The 16842-nt window shown below is 56.7% G+C and overlaps 1 protein-coding gene across 1 annotated transcript; it reads left to right on the forward strand.

Moving 5' to 3' along the window:
- Positions 1-1920: 1920 nt before the first annotated feature.
- Ncf4 (neutrophil cytosolic factor 4) lies at positions 1921-15348 on the forward strand. Its single transcript, XM_042693377.1, has 10 exons — positions 1921-2088; positions 6288-6372; positions 6738-6891; positions 9416-9486; positions 9967-10094; positions 10979-11036; positions 11447-11545; positions 12547-12677; positions 12877-12942; positions 14896-15348. Exons 1-10 carry the CDS (start codon positions 2057-2059, stop codon positions 15089-15091), a joined length of 1020 nt encoding a protein of 339 aa, XP_042549311.1. The 5' UTR covers positions 1921-2056; the 3' UTR covers positions 15092-15348.
- Positions 15349-16842: the final 1494 nt, after the last annotated feature.

A 16842-nucleotide genomic window follows, 5' to 3' on the forward strand; every position in this document is an offset into this window, starting at 1 on the left:
GGCTAGAACCTCAGTCCTCATGGCCTGTGTCCTTGCTGGACCTGTGTCCTTGTGGGTCCCAGCCCCTCACACAGCCCCTTCCTCTCAGAATCTGCGAATTGTTTTTGAGTTGGGATTTCTATGTGTGAAATAGCTTCAATTGCTCAATCCAGCAGGTGTGAGATACAGTGGGAAATTTCACCTTGTGTTCACCCCCCAGCTCCGTTTAGCTCTGAAGTCCAAACACTTTGCCCACTAAGTGGCCATTGTTAACTGTCTCTCCTCCTCCTCTGATGTCCTCCTACCTTGTTTCCACCTCCCCAGAAGCCTGTGAAGGATGCTGGTCCAGCCCAGCCTGTGGCTGGAGGTCAGTCCTTTCTGGGTACAGAGCAGGTTCCTGAGATTCCAGCACCATCTTGGGCTGGAGTCTTTTTTAGGGGCAAAGAATCCCTTAGGGGTGGCTGGGCAGGGGAGTGGTGCTCAATGGAAGGGCCTCACCATTCTTGAGCCAGACAACATCAAAACTCCTAAGACTGGCCTGGCGCCAGTGGCTCACGCCTGTCATCCTAGCTACTCAGGAGGCTGAGATCTGAGGATCGAGGTTCAAAGCCAGCCTGGGCAGGAAAGTCTGTGAGACTTATCTCCAATAAACCACTCAGAAAACTGGAAGTGGTGCTGTGACTCAAGAGGTAGAGCACTCACCTTGAGCTGAAGAGCTGAGGGACAGCGTTGAGGCCCAGAGTTCAAGCCCCACAAACGACAACAAAAAAATCCCAAGACCGGTTTCTTTCTAGCACCCTTGTCTGGAATATGGGAAATCAGAAGTCTCCAGGCACCCCTGGGCTAGCTTTGTTCCCACAGATCCCTGGCCAAGTGTAGGGGTGTTCCTAATTTGGGTGGAGGGGGGGCAAAAGGGCCTGCCTGCCCCCAAAGGCCCATTTGGCGGCTATATGGACATGAGGGCTCGGCCGCTTCCCTGCCTCTTCCGCCTCCTATCCTGCTGCTCTGAGGGGCGGTGGGCATGGGCATGTCTCTGGGTGTGGTGGCCTGTGTCTGTGGTCAGTATGGTCATCTCCTTGGAGAGTTCCTTCAAGAGTAAGCTAGAAGGACGCTCGGTGCCCTGGCTGCTGGACGTGGCCGAGTGTCTGCAGTGTGCCTGGCATGTGTTAGTGCACACACCCCGTCTCCAGTGACCAGGCCACTCCACAGGTGACCAGGGCTCCCCGGAGAAAGCGCAGGGATCTGGGAGGTGACAGGTGGGGTCAGGGAGGCCTGATCATGGGCAGCTCTGAAGCGGAGACCCAGAGGAAGAAGGCGCCCTGCAGCCGAGGAAGGCTGGGGGAGGCCCTGGGGAGCAGGCGTCTTGGAAGGGGGTCACTGAGGGTGGTGAGCTGGGAGAGCAGGCCAGAAGAGTCAGGCGGTGGGGGACAGGCTTCGTGGGGAGGAGGGTGACACAGTGTGCAATGCCAGGCCGGCTGTGGCAGAGGATTGGCTGGGTAGGGGGCTGGAGGATGGGGAAAGGGCCACAGCAAGGTGGAGGCATAGACCAACCTTCACACTCTAGTATGATAGAGATCAGGGAGGCTTCCTGGTGGAGGTGGCATCTGGGCCAGGCCTGAGGGAGGGAGGGCAAGGAGGAGCCTAACGTTTTAGGCCTGGGTCAGATTCAGCGGGGGGCCGGGTGTGGAGGCCAGGGATGAGCAGTTAACACCTCAAGACCACAGGGGTCCACCAGGGGGGACCAGGCCCACCCTGGCATGGCATCTCTGGGGCTCTGCAGATTCCTGCCACCCAGCCAAGCCTGGACACCACAGACCAGCAGGAGGAAGTCCCCAGAGTAAATGTCCCCTGTGACCCTGGGGCCCGAGGGGGGCCAGGAAGTGGGGTAAGAGGAAGTGGTGGCTCAGAGCCTGGGGGAGGAGCCTCCCTGAGGGTCCGGGGAGACCAGGGAGAGGCCTCCTGGGAACGCTGCCATCCCCCAAGGCAGGGAGCTCAGAGCAAGTGAGACGGAACTCAGCCTGGGTCTGGCTGGGGGAGATCCTGGACCGCCCACTTACTCCCCTGACCACCCACCACCATGGCCCTGGCCCAACAGCTGCGGGTGGAGAGGTGAGTGAGGGGGTAGTCCCTTCCCTGGGCCTGTTCACTCTTCCAGGCAGGCCTGGGCGGGAGGGGGTGGGCCGCAGGAGCCTTGTCAACTTGTCTGCGTGAGAGGCTGGGCTGAATCAGAACTGGACACTGGGAACTGCTTTCAGGAACTTTCCTCTGTGGCTCACCAGCCCCAGACACAAGCGAGAACAGAAAGGCAGGGAGGAGCTCCCTCAGAGCTGAAATCTCCAGCACAGGTGTCCTTGGGTTCTAGGCCTGGGCTCCTGGCTGGCCAGCGGGGTCAGTAGTGGTCTCCATGTGTTGTCCAGATGAAATCACGGCCTCTTTATTCTCCCAGGGCCAGGCTCAAATGCCCCCCCCCCCCCCCCCCCCCCCCGCTTCCCCAGGAAGCTCTCCCTGCCTGCCGGGCCTCTGCCCACTGGCTCATTGGTTCTGTTTCCTCTCGCTCTGCCTTGTCCTTAAGATTACTGGCGTAACATTACTTTCTCATCGATTGTTCATTTTCTTCCTCATGGGCTCCCCAGCAGAAGCAAGCTTCGTGAGTGTTCCGGGTTTATTTTGGTGACTGCTATTTTCCTGATTAAAAAATATGGAGTGCTCAAGAAATGTGGCTGAAGAAACTAATGAATCAATTAATGGTGTCCCAGATCCCTTTTATCCAAAGCCGAGAGGGGGAAATCGAGGACCAGGAGGGTAGAGGACTCACTTTGCATCATGTAGCATGGGCAGTGAGGCTGGGGCTTGCAATGGGGCCCCAGGGGGGCTCAGCTACCCCCTAGCTCAGCACTTGCTGAAGGCTTCCTGAGTGGCCAGGCAGCAGTAGGGTCCTGAGGACACAGAGCCCCGGTCCTGTCCCCCGGAGTTTGAACAGAGGCATTATCACGGAGCAAGTTGCCATGGTAACTCCCCCCTCCCCCCCCCCCCCCCCTGCCCAGCAGCCAGAGCAAGGTTAGGCTGATGGGGGCTCATGGGGAAGCCTGAGGGGTAGAGGGGAAAGGGTAAGATTTCCAAAGGTTAAAGGTCAGAAAAGAGGCTTGAGGGAGCAGGGCGGGGGCGGGGAGGGGTGCAGGAGCAAGTGCTGAGGGTTCTGGTGAGGCCACCAGATTCCAGCTCCTCTCCCCCACAAGTTCTCCCGCTTAGCTGGCCTGTCACGCAAGCACAAACCTTCTAGAAACAGCAACGGCTGGAGGCTTGGGTCACTTCCTGCTGCTTGGGTGGCTGGAGAGCCGGTCAGCTGGGCTGTGTGTCCTCATCCCTGGCTGCCCTCCTCGGCCCCTCCGTGAGCCGTGGGGTGGAGGGCTGCTGTACCCCAGCACCTGTCTTCGAGCAGCCCACAGAGCCCAGCCTCAGCCACAGCAGGGGGGCACCGGTGGGCGGGTTCACCAGGCAGCTCTTTCTAGAACCACAGCCAGGCCAGACACCCAAGCTAGAACTAGGCCATTGAGGGGGTGGCCCCGGGGGAGTGTGCCCTCCCCCCAAGCCATGCTCCAAGCACTGCGCACAAGCCAGCTGCCCTGGGGGTCCTTCCAGCCCTCGGCCTCCCAAGCCGGACTTTAAAGTCCTCTTTGGACTCCAAGATCCTGTGGGCTTTGAACCCAGCATTGGCCCAGCTGGTCCTAGGCGGGTCCTCTGGGGGAGCCGCTCCTCCAAGGAGGCTCCATTTAGTTCTGTGTGCTGCCCTGCAGGCCACCCGCCCCTACACCGCGATCAGGCCCAGATGGCCTGCTCAGCGCTTGGTACAGCCTGGGCTCTAGGCTGGAATCTCCTTGTGATGGTTCTAGGGCTTCGTTGGCAACAGATGAACCTTCATGAGCACCCAGATACACAAGGACTCTTGTCCCCATTTTACAGAGTGGAAGGGATCCAGTGAAGAAAGGTTCCAGGCCCCTTCGTGGCAAGGGCTAAGGGGTTTGGGCCTTATCTTCCCCGTGTTGGACCTGGGGCCTGACCTCCCACCAGAGAAAGGTCAAAGGTCTCTGTCAGGTCCCAAAGCCCCCAGTGCAGAACCTGCCTTCCCACCTCATCCCCTCTGCTCCTGCCCAGCCCATCTCCCCTCCATTCCTCACCCTGGCCTCTCCACATGGCCTGGAACATCTTCACATTTGCTAGCTCTCCCTCCTGCCACTCAGGGCTGAGTCTTCCGCTTCTCCCTGCTGACTCCGGGCTCCCAGCGTGGACCGCTGGGGCCTGGCCTTCCTGGCCTTTGTGTGCATGTAAGCCACGAGATTCCTGGTCCAGCCCCTCTGCTACCTGGATCCCGAGGCTAGACGCCATGCGCTAGTGCGCTCAGCCCGGGCACTGCCCGCACGCCACACGGAAGGGTTTGCTGAAGTTATTGTGATCCCAGACGGCATACTGGAATGAAAAGGATTTGTCTAAATGCAATCAGCCCCGTGTGGAGAGGCAGGGTCTGCAGAGGGCGGTTCTGGGGTCAGCCTGCTTGGGCTCGGACGTCAGCTTGCTGATTTCCTAAGGCCACCTCTCTGTGCCTCCGTGTCCTCTGCAAAAGCTGGCACTGCCTCAGAGGAGCTCCTGGCACACCGTGAGCCCTCGGGGGAGTTGGCGATCCCTGTCTGCAGCCATCTCTCCCCTCCAGGTCCTTCCTGACCCACCTCTAGTGTCCTGGATATGCAACCTCACAGAAATGCTGGGGGGAGAATGGAAGGGGTGATTTCTCCTCCCCCCCCAGGCTCGCCACGGCCCGCATGGGCGCAGGGAGCGAGGAGGTCACCAGCAGCCGCAGCAGGACAGGATCGAGGGGGCTTTCCTCTGCCGGTCTGCTGCCACCCTGAGTCACCTTCCAGAACAGGATCCTGGGACTGCAAGCGCAGATCCCGTGACACGGGGAACAGGGTGTGTGGGCTGCGGCGGTAGACATGGCGGCCCCAGCCCGTCTCCTGGTCACGGTGTGGGGAAGCCTGCAGTGGAGCTGGTTCCTCATCCGTGCACTCATGTCTAGACTCTGAGGCCCTGGCTGCACCTCTTCCCCCTTCTTGGCTGTTTGCTTTTCCTCCTCCGCCAGTCCTTGGTTCTGCTCGCTGACAGCTCATCCCTGGGGGTTTAGATCACAAGCTAGGCCAGGTGATTCTCACCTGGGCCGCTCCTGCTGAGTTCCACACCTGCACCCCGGCTTCCTGCTGGACATCTCTACCCCTGGGCCTGGCGCCTCTTGAATGAGCACAGCCCCCACACAGAGCCCATCAGCCAGCCCCCTCCCCGGCCTGGTCAGAAATGGAGAGGGGGCTGTGACTCTGGATATTATCCTTCGTTTCTTTCACCCCACATCCAAGCAGTGTCCCAGATCCACAGGTCATAGCTTAGGAGCAGCTCCGAAACTGGTCATCCGTCCTTTACAAATGCACTAGGCTTCAGGAGCTTGGGGGAGCTGAGCGTGCTTACACAATGACAAGGGTTTGTTTGCACGCCTAATCAGAAATACAGAGGCCATAACTAGTTCCACAGCCAGCAACTTCAGGACCAGCCTGGCAGAGATTCTTTCCTCTGCTTTATGATGCTTCCTCATGGCTGCAATGTGGCTGCTGCCAATCCAGACGTTGCACTTGATTTCAACAGGGGCCTGTCTATCCTTCTGGAGAAGGAAAGCAAACACTCTTGAGAGATCCACACATACCCCAGATGACCTCTTAGCTCTCATTGGCCAGTACAAGTCATATGGCTGCTCTATGCTGCAAGGGAAGCAGGGAGAGGGAAAGAGGATCTTTCTGCTCCTGTAACAAAATGCTTGAGACAATCAACTCCTAAAGAGAAAAGGTTGATTATGACTCAAAGCCCAAGACGGGGACTCTGGTGAGGGCAAACTGCTTGCGTCCTGAGCCTGATGTAAGCCCAGCAACTGGCGGCCAGAGAACCCCTTCAAGGCCGTGTCCCAGTGACCTTCCATGAGACGCCACCTCGGGCAAGTCCATGGTTCTCTCACTAGCGCCACCTGTGGATAAACCTTTACTACATGCCTGTCCAGGCTTCTTCCGGCTCCTCGTCGGCTCCTGGCTGAGCCATGAGGTTCAGGGCAATAGAAGCTGGTGTGTGACACCTTGTCCCCCTCCACACCCCTCCCTGTCAGGGCTTGCTCTGTGCCTGGAGCTCTGGGTTCCACGGGCCAGTGAGGGGTGTGGTGGTGAGCAAGAAGTGAGAGCCTCACTTTGGGCTAACCAGGATCCTTCTCTCCGGCCACCCGCCAGCGACTTTGAGCAGCTTCCTGATGACGTGGCCATCTCCGCCAACATCGCCGACATCGAGGAGAAGAGAGGCTTCACCAGCCACTTTGTAAGAAAGACAGCGTCTGCTCCTTTGCCCTCTGCCCTCAGGTCTCATCAGTGAACACCCATCTCAGGCAGTGGTTCTCTGTTTTGGGATTACGGGGTGACTGTGTCTCTCAGGACCTTGTGATGATTGTCTCCGGTGGGTAGAGTTCAAGGGTGCTCTAAGCATGTAGGGGCCCCAGGACACCCCAATGAAGAGTTATCTAGCCCAGCTTAGGACTGAGGTTGAGACCTCTCATCTCTCCTCTGAGTCTCCACCTTTTGTCTCCCCTTGACCTATGAGCCCCCATCTCTGTCCCTCTCTGGGTTCTCCCCCCCTCTTCCAAGCCCCCCTCACCTCCGGGCCTCCCTTGCCTCTGACCCCCATAGGTTTTTGTCATCGAAGTGAAGACAAAGGGGGGAGCCAAGTACCTCATCTACCGCCGCTACCGCCAGTTCTACGCCCTGCAGAGCAAACTGGAGGAGCGGTTTGGGCCGGAGAGCAAGAACAGCCAGTTCACCTGCAGCCTGCCTACACTCCCAGGTGAGCACCTGCCCGGTCCTGCTGGGGCCCTGGTGCTGCTGGGGCCCCAGTCCTGAGCCCCTGCTGTGGATCTGGCTGTCTAGCTCTGCTCACCTGTACCAGGATTCACCCACCCACAGGAACATCATTCACTTGGTCCATGACCCCTCCATGGCCCACCAGTCCCACCACCCTGCCGTTCCCCCAGCCCTCAGCCCGCGCCACCCACCGCCAGGGAGGCCCCAGGCGGAGCAGGGCAGCGGCCTCAGCTTCTCAGCTGGCGATGGGAATTCCATCTCCCTGCCATGCACTTGGCACCCCTCCATTCTCCCTGCACCCCAGCCTGAGCCCATGGACCTGCCCACAGCCTAGGCTTCACCAGCTCCAGGTGGCTGATCCTTTCCTGCCCCTCAGGAAAGCCCGGCACCCCCATTCTGCCCGTAGAACCCTCAGCTCCTGCCCTCCCCATCTTCCTCCCCAATCCCTGAACAAGCACCTTGGACAGCTCCTGACCTGGTTTCTTAGCAACACCAGGGCTCCTGAGGCTGCTAGAGGACCCCCCCCCCCCCAGGCCTGGTTTACCTGGGGGCTTGGCGGGGGCGGGGGCGGGCCTGTGTGGCCGACAAGGCGACACGAATCAACCTCCCCAGGCCTCAGGAGCCTGCTCCATCTTCTCTCTCAAATTCCAGCTCCACCTCTGACTCTCCCCTGCCGTCCTTCCTTTTCCCTCCCCTCTCCTCCACCCTCTTCTCCCTTCCTCTCCCCTCCTCTCAACTCCTATCCCTCCTTCCTCTCCTCCCCTCTCTTCTTCGCTCCTTTCCCCTCCCCTCCTTTCCCCTCTTTCCTCATCTCTCCCCTCCCTCCTCTCCTCTCCCCCCCCTCTTCTCCTCCTCTAAGAAACCATGTTTCCCCATCAAGAAAACCCCAGCTCTCCCCAGGAGGCTCCCCGTGTCCATGGTCCCTCCTCCCCTGGGCTGTGGTGAGAGGGGTTCCGGTCCTCTGGTTCGCCCCCTGGCCCGCTCTACCTCCTTCTTGAGGATATTCCTGTTCCTCCCCTGTCAGTTCGCCTCCCTCTGACCCACTGCTCCTCCAAGGAGCGTCTGTGCAGGCTCCCAGTGTGAACGCCGTGCTCCCCAGAGACACTCCACAGCCAGCGCCCCCCCAAGCCTCTGAGTCCCCAAGGGTCCTCTTTGCTCCTTTGAGGTTTGCCTCTATTGGCTTCTCACCTTGCCCCTGTCCCCTGCCGGCTGCCTCCCCCTCCCCACCCCTGCTTCCAGCTCTGTCATAGCCTACCTTCCTCACGCCGATCCCAGAGGAAGAGCACCGCCTGGAGGGCCATCATCCCAGCCTCGACTCCCACTCCTTGAACAGGCGGAGGACTCGGGCCTGCAGCTTAAGCTGACACCTGCCTGCTACTTTCTCCCAAGGGCCCGGGCCCTCCCTTATCTGCCACCCTTGCACCATCAGTAAGCACCCACACATTCATGCACACACACACACACACACACACACACACGTGCACGTGCTCACACACGCACATGCACACACCTGCCCACATACGTATCCATGCGCACTCATACACACATGCACACACACGTACACATGTGCACACGCTCCTAGCTTGTGGCACTGGAAGCCAGACACAGGTCACACTGGCTGATGGCTCTCCGAACCCCACCTGGAGGCTTCTGGAAATAATATTTGTCTCTGGATTGGCCACCCTTCCCCCCGCCCCCCAGCATTCCTCCCTGTTTTATATTTGTCGGTCCTGGGGCTTGAACTCTGGGCCTGGGCGCTGTCCCTCAGCTCTTCAGCTCAAGGCAAGCGCTCTACCTCTTGAGCTACAGTGCCACTTCCAGTTTTCTAGTGCTTTATTGGAGATAGGAGTCTCACAGATCTCAGCCTCCTGAGTAGCTAGGATGACAGACGTGAGCCACCGGTATACAGCAAGTAATCCCTTGTTATACTGCCCCCCAACCAATGTTGACGCCTCTGCTCATGACAGCACGCCCCTGCCTGACTGCGCACCCCTGGTTCTTAGCTCTGGTGGTACAGTACCCTGAGAAACTTGAGGCATCTACACCTGATGAGTGTGGTATAGTTGTTCCGGGGCGAGCCCTGCCTGGTGACTTGACTGTGTGTGTGCAGGGCTGAGGCCCCAGGGCCTAGGGGATGGATGGGACACAGCTGTGAGCAGAACTGGTAAAGACCTTGATCTCTTAGAAGCAAATGTGTGTGAGTGTGTGAGGATGTGTGTGTGTGTATGTGTGAATATGTATGTACTTGCCTTTGTGTGTGTATGTTTGGAGCAGATAATAAATGGTCAATAAATGCATAAACCTGTCATGGTCCAATGTGGAGAGTGAGTTCCACCTCAGCACCAGAGACAGATGGGGGGAGGGGCTCTGAGTGGAGGAGGGGCTCTGAGTGGGGGATGGGGCTCTAAAGGGGGAGGGGTGTGGCCAAGGTGTGTGTCCTGCAGAGCAGCTGGGACCCAGGCTCCATGCTGGGCGGGGCTCTGAGGCCAGATCTGCCCTCTCCACAGCCAAAGTCTACATGGGTGTGAAGCAGGAGATTGCCGAGGCCCGGATCCCAGCCCTCAATGCCTACATGAAGGTATGGGTGGGCCATGCTCAGAGGGGCTCAGAGCCCCTCCCTCCCGGGGGGCTGTGGCCTTGGGAAGTGGGCTGGCTCAGTGGCTCTGATGGCCCTGTTGTCAGTCCCTAAAGGCCTAGCTGGGGCCAGAGGCGGGATGTGTCCTGGGGGGGAGGCGTAGGATCGGGCCAGGAGCAGTGAGGAGTAGACCAGGAGCCACACTGGACCAACAGCTCTCTAGCTAGCTTTCCAAGCCTCCAGACCAGATGAATGTCAGGATGAGATGAATTAGGTCCAGGCACCTGTCCCCCAAGGAACCCCCGGCCCTGTGGATCATGAAATCACACACGGTGACTTGGCCTGGCTGGCCATGTCCCCTTACACAGCTGCTTTGTGTAAGAAGATGGGGAGAGGAGAACAAAGCTAGTGCCGGGCGCACTGGGCCATGGGGCTGTCCATGTCCTCTGCTGACCACCCGCGCCCTCCTCCGCTTCTCCACAGAGCCTCCTCAGCCTGCCCGTCTGGGTGCTGATGGACGCGGACATCCGCATCTTCTTTTACCAGTCGCAGTATGACTCAGAGCAGGTGCCCCAGGCGCTGCGCCGGCTCCGCCCCCGAACCCGGAAAGTGTGAGTGGCCGCCGCTGGGTTCCTGCCGGAAAGACACCTCTTGTCCCTGGAGGCAGAGTGGGGAATGGATCAGTTCTGTCCCTGAGCAGCCCCCCTAACCCCCTGGCCCTCAGGATGGCTTTCAATGAGCTGGGAGAACCCAGCTCAGGTCCTGGAGGGACAGAGAGCAGGGATATTTTGACATGTCAGAGGACAGGTACTGGGACATCCATCTTGGTGTGGTGCCAGAGTAATCACTTGGGGTAACCCAAGTGTTCCGGGTGTCTGGAAAGAGTGAAGGGCAGGGGAGAGGGGAAATAGCAATGCCTGGGCGCTGATCGGTTGTCATCTCTGGCTCTGCTTTTACCACACTTGTCCCCTAGGGGACGCTCTTGCTCCTTATGCCAAATTGCTTGCTCCCTGCTCCCTTCCACCCCACCTCAGAATCAGAAATCAGCCAGCAAAGTGGTCCCTGGCTCTGCTACCAAGAAGTCAGGGTGAGGAGGGGAAGAGGTTAGGAGGCAAGAAGGTACTCCTGAGCCCCTGTCGCCCTCCTAGCCCCAGCCAGCCCTTCTGTGGCCTTGACATCCTGTACCTGGTACTTTCTCTGCACCCCTGCGCAGCTGGGACACCCAGGGCATGCCACCTCTCCCAGCCTGTTTCCTGGGCTGCCTGTAGATCAGAAAATAACTAAGCCATGAACTTCATCCCCTCCCCCTCTGCACCCTGCTTCCCGGCCACTCCTCCCCCGGGGCAGTGCTGAGGGTATAGGAGCAAGGGGCTCACCCCAACAAGCAACAGAGGCTGCAGGGTGAAGTCTTCACCTTCCCAACCTTTCCTGGCCCTGGCTGGGGGCCTCTGGTGCTGAGCCCTGAGGGACCTGAGCCCCTTTTCTCTCTCCATAGCAAAAGCATGTCCACCCAGAGCACCAGCCTTAAACCCATGGAAGCACCAAAAGCCGAGGTATGTGCCAGCCAGGCCTCACTCTCCCCACCCCCAGCACCCATGGGGCCACCCTGCTGGCTACGGTGTGCCCTGGATGGGGACAGGGTGCAGGGGGAAGCGAGGGCCCGCCCTCCTCCCTCAGCCTCAGACACCAGGAGCCCCAATCTCTGCTGAGAAGAGGAAAGCAACTAGCCTGCAGAGACAGAAGAGGGGAAGGCAGCCATGCATCTGCCCATCTGGAGGGCCTCCTCCTCCAGGCAGCCCTGTCTGGGGAGACTGGCCTCAGGGGACTCAGAAAAGGCCCCACCCTCAGGGACTGGCAGCACTCTGGGGGTGCTCTTACAAATGGGCACCTTCCAACCAGAGAGGGCAAGGTCTTGTCCGGGCCCTGGAGGCTCCACGGATGGCTTCTCCTCCATCCTCTCCAGGCCCTGTTTGATTTCACCGGGAACAGCAAGCTGGAGCTGAGTTTCAAAGCTGGAGATGTGATCTTCCTTCTCAGTCGGATCAACAAGGACTGGCTGGAGGTGAGGAGGGAGAGAGGTAGAGGTGGGGAGGGAGGGGCAGGGGAGAGGAGGGAGGAGCGGAAGGAAGGTTGAAGGAAGAGAGGTAATGGAGGTAAGAGGAGGGAGATGGAAGCGAGAGTGAAGGGAGGAGGGAGGGAGGGAGGGAGGGAGGGAGGGAGGGAGGGAGGGAGGGAGGGAGGGAGGGAGGAGGCGTCCCCAGAGCCCTCCAGCTTCCCTCCATCACCTGCCCATCACTACTGCCGCGTACACACAAAATCACTAGCATGAGCCTGTCCCTCTGTTCACCTCCTAGCTCTGTGGTTACCTGTCCTGTGGACTTTGGAGCTTGTTTCCTTTTCTCAGATGTGCAGGACCTGCTCCCAGAGAGCTGGGGTGCCCCATGCCTGGCAAATGCAAGGGTCCTGGGGAGACTTGGATGGGACTCTAAGGTGGAGCCTGTCCCAGTCATTACCTGGCTCCAGCTGGGCACTAAGGCTCCACCTTGCCTTTGAGCATGGGCGGAGGATCAGCAGTGGAAGCCGGTCTAGGTGACCTTTTCCATCAGGCCCCATTGTGACCATAAGGGGTTCTCTTTGCTCAGTGCTCCTGGGCTATGTCTACAGGAGATTCTGCGCAAGCCAAGGCAGAGCCAGCCCTCAGGGGTCCTGGGACCACTGAAGGGAGTTGGGGGGGGGTCCCTGGCTCCATCTCGGGAGGCACTGGAGGGCATCTGGAGGATGAAGGGTGAGGCGCTTGAGGTGGTGGGAACTCATGGCCAGAAGGGAAGAAGGACAGGAGGAAGGGGAAGGAACTAGTGTCCTCTGCTCCCACCAAGGCCACACCCCAATGAGCTAAGGCCCTCTCACCAGGCCCCATCCCCTATCCCTCCCTCCACGGGGGACAATCTAGATACAAACTGCGTCGCTCATCCTGTACACGAGGGGCCCAGGGCTGGGCTCCGAGGTGTGCGGCTGTGTTTCTCCTCTGCAGACCAGGCAGCATCCTCCACCCCACCCCCACAGGGCACAGCCCACGGAGTCACGGGCATCTTCCCGGGCGCCTTTGTGAAGATCCTCAATGACTTCCCCGAGGAGGACGACCCTACCAACTGGCTGCGTTGCTACTACTACGAGGATACCATCAGCACCATCAAGTGCGTGGTCTCCGCATGCCCCCCTACCCCAGCCCTCACCTCCACGTGACACATGCCCCCCCCCACACCCACTGTGGCTCCCACTGCCTTCCAGATAACCCACAACCCTAGGGCAAGATGAAGTCCAGCCTCATTCCCAGCTTCCAGCACGCTCCTCTCCCTGTCTGAGGCCCCCTCTCTCCTGCCTGTCGCCCCTTAGGGACATTGCGGTGGAGGAAGACCTCAACAGCACACCCCTGTTCAAGGACCTGCTGGAGCTCATGAGGTTTGAGGGGTCTGCAGCAGGAGGGGCGCGTGCTGGGGGAGTCACGTGCCCTGGAGAGGGTAACAGAGAGAAACGCTACTCACCACGGTATCAGCCATTCTGCACATCTCCCTTCTTGCTGAACTCACAGCCCTGCCCCAGGTGGTCTCTCCTGGGACAGAGGGGTCCGGGAGGGAGCTGCCCAGGGACAGAGAGACTCAGCCCAGGCCATAGTGTGTGGTTAAGTTTGTAGCAAGCACCAAAGTCTCTCTGAAAGCCTTGAGCCTGGACCCTCCATCATCAGGGAGCTTCATTATGGAGCAGTTATTTTACAGAATGACACTGGTGGCTCACACCTGTAATCCTAGCTACTAAAGAAGCTAAGATCTGAGGGTCGTGGTTCGAAGCCAGCCAAGGCAGGGAAGTCCGAGAATCGTATTTCTAATTTAACCAACTGAAAGCTAGATGTGGAGGTGTGACTCAAGTGGTAGAGCTCTAGCCTTGAGCAAAAAAGCTAAAGGGCAGTAGCTAGGCCCAGAATTCAAGCTGCGGTAGCAGCGCAGGCTTGCATACACATGTACACACACACACACACACACACACACACACACACACACACACACACACACACACACACACACACACACACACACACACACACACACACACACACAGCAAAAATAAAAATAAAATAGCAACAGTGCCACTACATTGCTTACTATATAAAAGTAACCACTAAGCATGATAAAAAATGGGAAATCTGTAATTATGAGTCAGAAAGGTAGAAATAGTGAAATTGCTTTGTATTTTTACTTTTTTTTTTTCAGTCACGGAGCTTGAACTCAGGGACTGGTGCTGTATCTGAGCTCTTCTGCTCAAAGCTAATGCTCTACCATTTTGAGCCACAGCTCCACTTCTGGTTTTCTGATGGTTAATTGGAGAGTAGAGTCTCACCGACTTTCCAGCCCAGGCTGACTTTGAACTTTGAACTCAGATCTCAGCTTCCTGAGTAGCTAGGATTACAGGCGTGAGCCACCAGTGACTGGCATGGTTTTACTCATTAGTCAATGTACATCAGAGCTCTCAGTTCTTTTTTTGGGTCCGGTCGTGGGGCCTGAACTCTGGGCCTGGGCGCTGTCCCTCAGCTCTTCAGCTCAAGGCTAGCGCTCTACCACTTGAGCCACAGCGCCACTTCTGGCTTTTTTCTTTTTGCTTATGTGGTGCTGAGGAATCGAACCCAGGGCCTCAGGCATGCAAGGCAAGCGCTCTACCACGGAGCCACCTTCCCAGCCCCTCTCAGTTCTTTTTCTCTCCCTCTTACCTTTTTTTCTCTCTTTCCCTCTTTCCCTCCCTGCCTCTCTCCTCCTTCCAACCCACTCCATCCCCATGTGTCATTCTGTGGCCTCATGATCATTTCTGTGGCCATACAGGTCACTTCCCACTTTGTCACTGCTACAAATGGTGCGATCACCATGTGTTGTCATTTGCCTGTGTGGTGACCAATCTCCTATTCCTTTGGGATAATTTTCAAGAAGTGGAATTATGGGACATCTAAGAGAAGTCAATTAGACTTCATGCCCAATGGGTCAAATTAGCCACAGGAAGATCAGAAGTGAACATTTACCTCTTCAGATAGATGGAAGAATGTCACACGGACAGCTCACACAGGTGTCTCTCTGGGGCTTCCCCTGCTCTGATCTGCCCCCAGTCAAGCACCTCTCCTCTTCTTGCCAGTCCTTAAACCTTTAGCAGATCCATGCATAAGACATTGCAGGCCTTGCAGCTAACTCACTGTGAAAAGTCCCTGTTAAGTCTCAGTTTCTTTGCCTGTTCAATGCAGGTTGACCACTTGAGTGTTAAGGTCCTCCCCTGATTCTTAGATCCAGGTTATAAAGCTTTCCATCCCCTCCACTTAGGCCAGAGCCCCTGGACGCTCTCTTGGGCTCTGGCCTTAACCCTGACCTGTCCCACCAGGCGGGAGTTCCAGAGAGAGGACATTGCCCTCAATTACCAGGATGCGGAGGGCGACCTGGTGCGCCTGCTATCGGATGAGGACGTGGGGCTCATGGTGCGGCAGGCCCAAGGCCTCCCCTCCCAGAAGCGCCTCTTCCCCTGGAAGCTGCACATCACCCAGAAGGACAACTACGGTGTCTACAACACGGCTCCATGAGTGGCGTTGGCCTGAGGGACCAGGAGGGTGGATGCCGTCATGCTCAGGGGCACACCAGGACTTTCAGGAAAGGCTGGGAGGAGGCTCAGACTTCTGGCTCCAAGGCTGATGGTTGGGCTGTGCTTGGCTTGCACTCTGTTTCTACATTCACCCATGAATTAAAGAAACCATTTCATGTCAGAGGAAAGGATTGGGGAAAATTGTTTCGTCTGTGGACAGAGAGAAAAGGGAATAAAATACCATTTAATAAACGCTAACTCTAGGCTGCTTATTTCTGGTGTCTGTGGGAGTGGGGTGGGAGTGGGGATCCTGGCTTAGGCCTCTGCCCCGCTCCATCACACGATGTTGGACCCTCTCCCCAGTGGAACAACCATTAGCAGATGAAACACTCTGTTCTGACAGTTCCATTCCCAACCGCACACACAAGGGAAGACGGTTCATTGACGAAGACCCCCTAGGTCCCAATGCCCGTTCTTTGCTTATATTCTGTGGCTTTTCCTTAGGAAGATTTTGGAGTTCATAGATATCTAAAGTAAGAAAGTGTCAAAAATGGAAGTGAAGATGTTATTGCCACTAAAGAAGCTCCTGAAAATCAAATATGTATACTCACTAATTGAATCCGTTCCTCTAATGAAAGCCTTGGCAGCAACCAATGATCCAGTGGGAGGAAGACCGCTCTTCAGCATGGCAGAGCGGGACTCCCAACAGGCCACATGTAGCTGCCTGGCCCTGAGGTGCCATGTGCTCTGGGGACACACAGGTGACATTTGGAAGCAATGGGAGAGAGCCCATATCCACCATCTGTGAAAAAGGGCATCCAATCTCTTATCAATTGTTCTGTGAGCAAAAGGGGATGGACAACCCATAATTTACTTCTGGCTGACTAAAGCCTATTTTGTGCCAGTGCAAGGACCTGGCTGTAGGCATGCTGGGCAGGAAAACATGATTGTAAGATACTATTGTGCATGGAGGGCTGTTCCTCACAGCCTTTTCCTGGACTTGTGAATGCAGGTCTCAGCTTTTATGTCTCCCCTGTGGGGATGTGTATTACTAAGAATTCTAGAGGAATTCTCAGACTTTGTGCTTGCTATAATGACAGAGCCCACAGTCCTGTGACTCACATCTTGGCAACACTATTTACATGATTGAAATGCATAGAAGGACATTCAGAAATCAGCACCAACACCATCTGACATGGATCCCAAATACAAGGTTGCTCGCAAACAAGCCCACATGTGACTAATGAGAAGACAATGCCATAAAACCTGATTCTTACAGAAAATATTTATCAGCCCAAAAGAGGAACTGATAGTAAATGCAGTGACTCATCTGGTGGTCATTCTTTTAAGATGGGGAAATCACTGGTAAACACAGATAAGGATGGACGAGTAATTAGGCCTGCAATGATAACATGTAAGGCTGATGAAAATATTCCCATCTATGTTTATCATTAGATAATTACTGGCCTTGAACAATTTGCAACTAACAACGAGCTAGAAATAAAAGCAAATGACACAATTAGAAACAGACCTCTTAGAGATCTAAGTTAATGGCTTATAGTCCTGGAAAAGTCATCAGAAAGGCAGTTCATGGCAATGTACTTACTCATTTGAGAACCTTGTTCCCAATGACTGACCTTCATATATCCAACAAGAAACCAATGGCATCCTCAGATTAGGATAAATCAGGGAGAAATTAACAAAGGGATTATTTACAAGAATATAGGCATCTTGTAGAAACACACACACACA

Source organism: Dipodomys spectabilis, unplaced genomic scaffold, assembly GCF_019054845.1.
Source record: "Dipodomys spectabilis isolate Male_0828 unplaced genomic scaffold, ASM1905484v1 ptg000163l, whole genome shotgun sequence".
NCBI classification, from domain to species: domain Eukaryota; kingdom Metazoa; phylum Chordata; class Mammalia; order Rodentia; family Heteromyidae; genus Dipodomys; species Dipodomys spectabilis.

Bases quoted from the DNA above. Each gene is read 5' to 3' on its own strand.
- Ncf4 (XM_042693377.1), top strand. From the start codon at position 2,057: ATGGCCCTGGCCCAACAGCTGCGGGTGGAGAG. The intron at 10,095-10,978 runs GTGAGTGGCCGC...CTCTCTCCATAG, and splicing joins CGCCCCCGAACCCGGAAAGT to CAAAAGCATGTCCACCCAGA. The intron at 12,678-12,876 runs GTGCGTGGTCTC...GTCGCCCCTTAG, and splicing joins GATACCATCAGCACCATCAA to GGACATTGCGGTGGAGGAAG.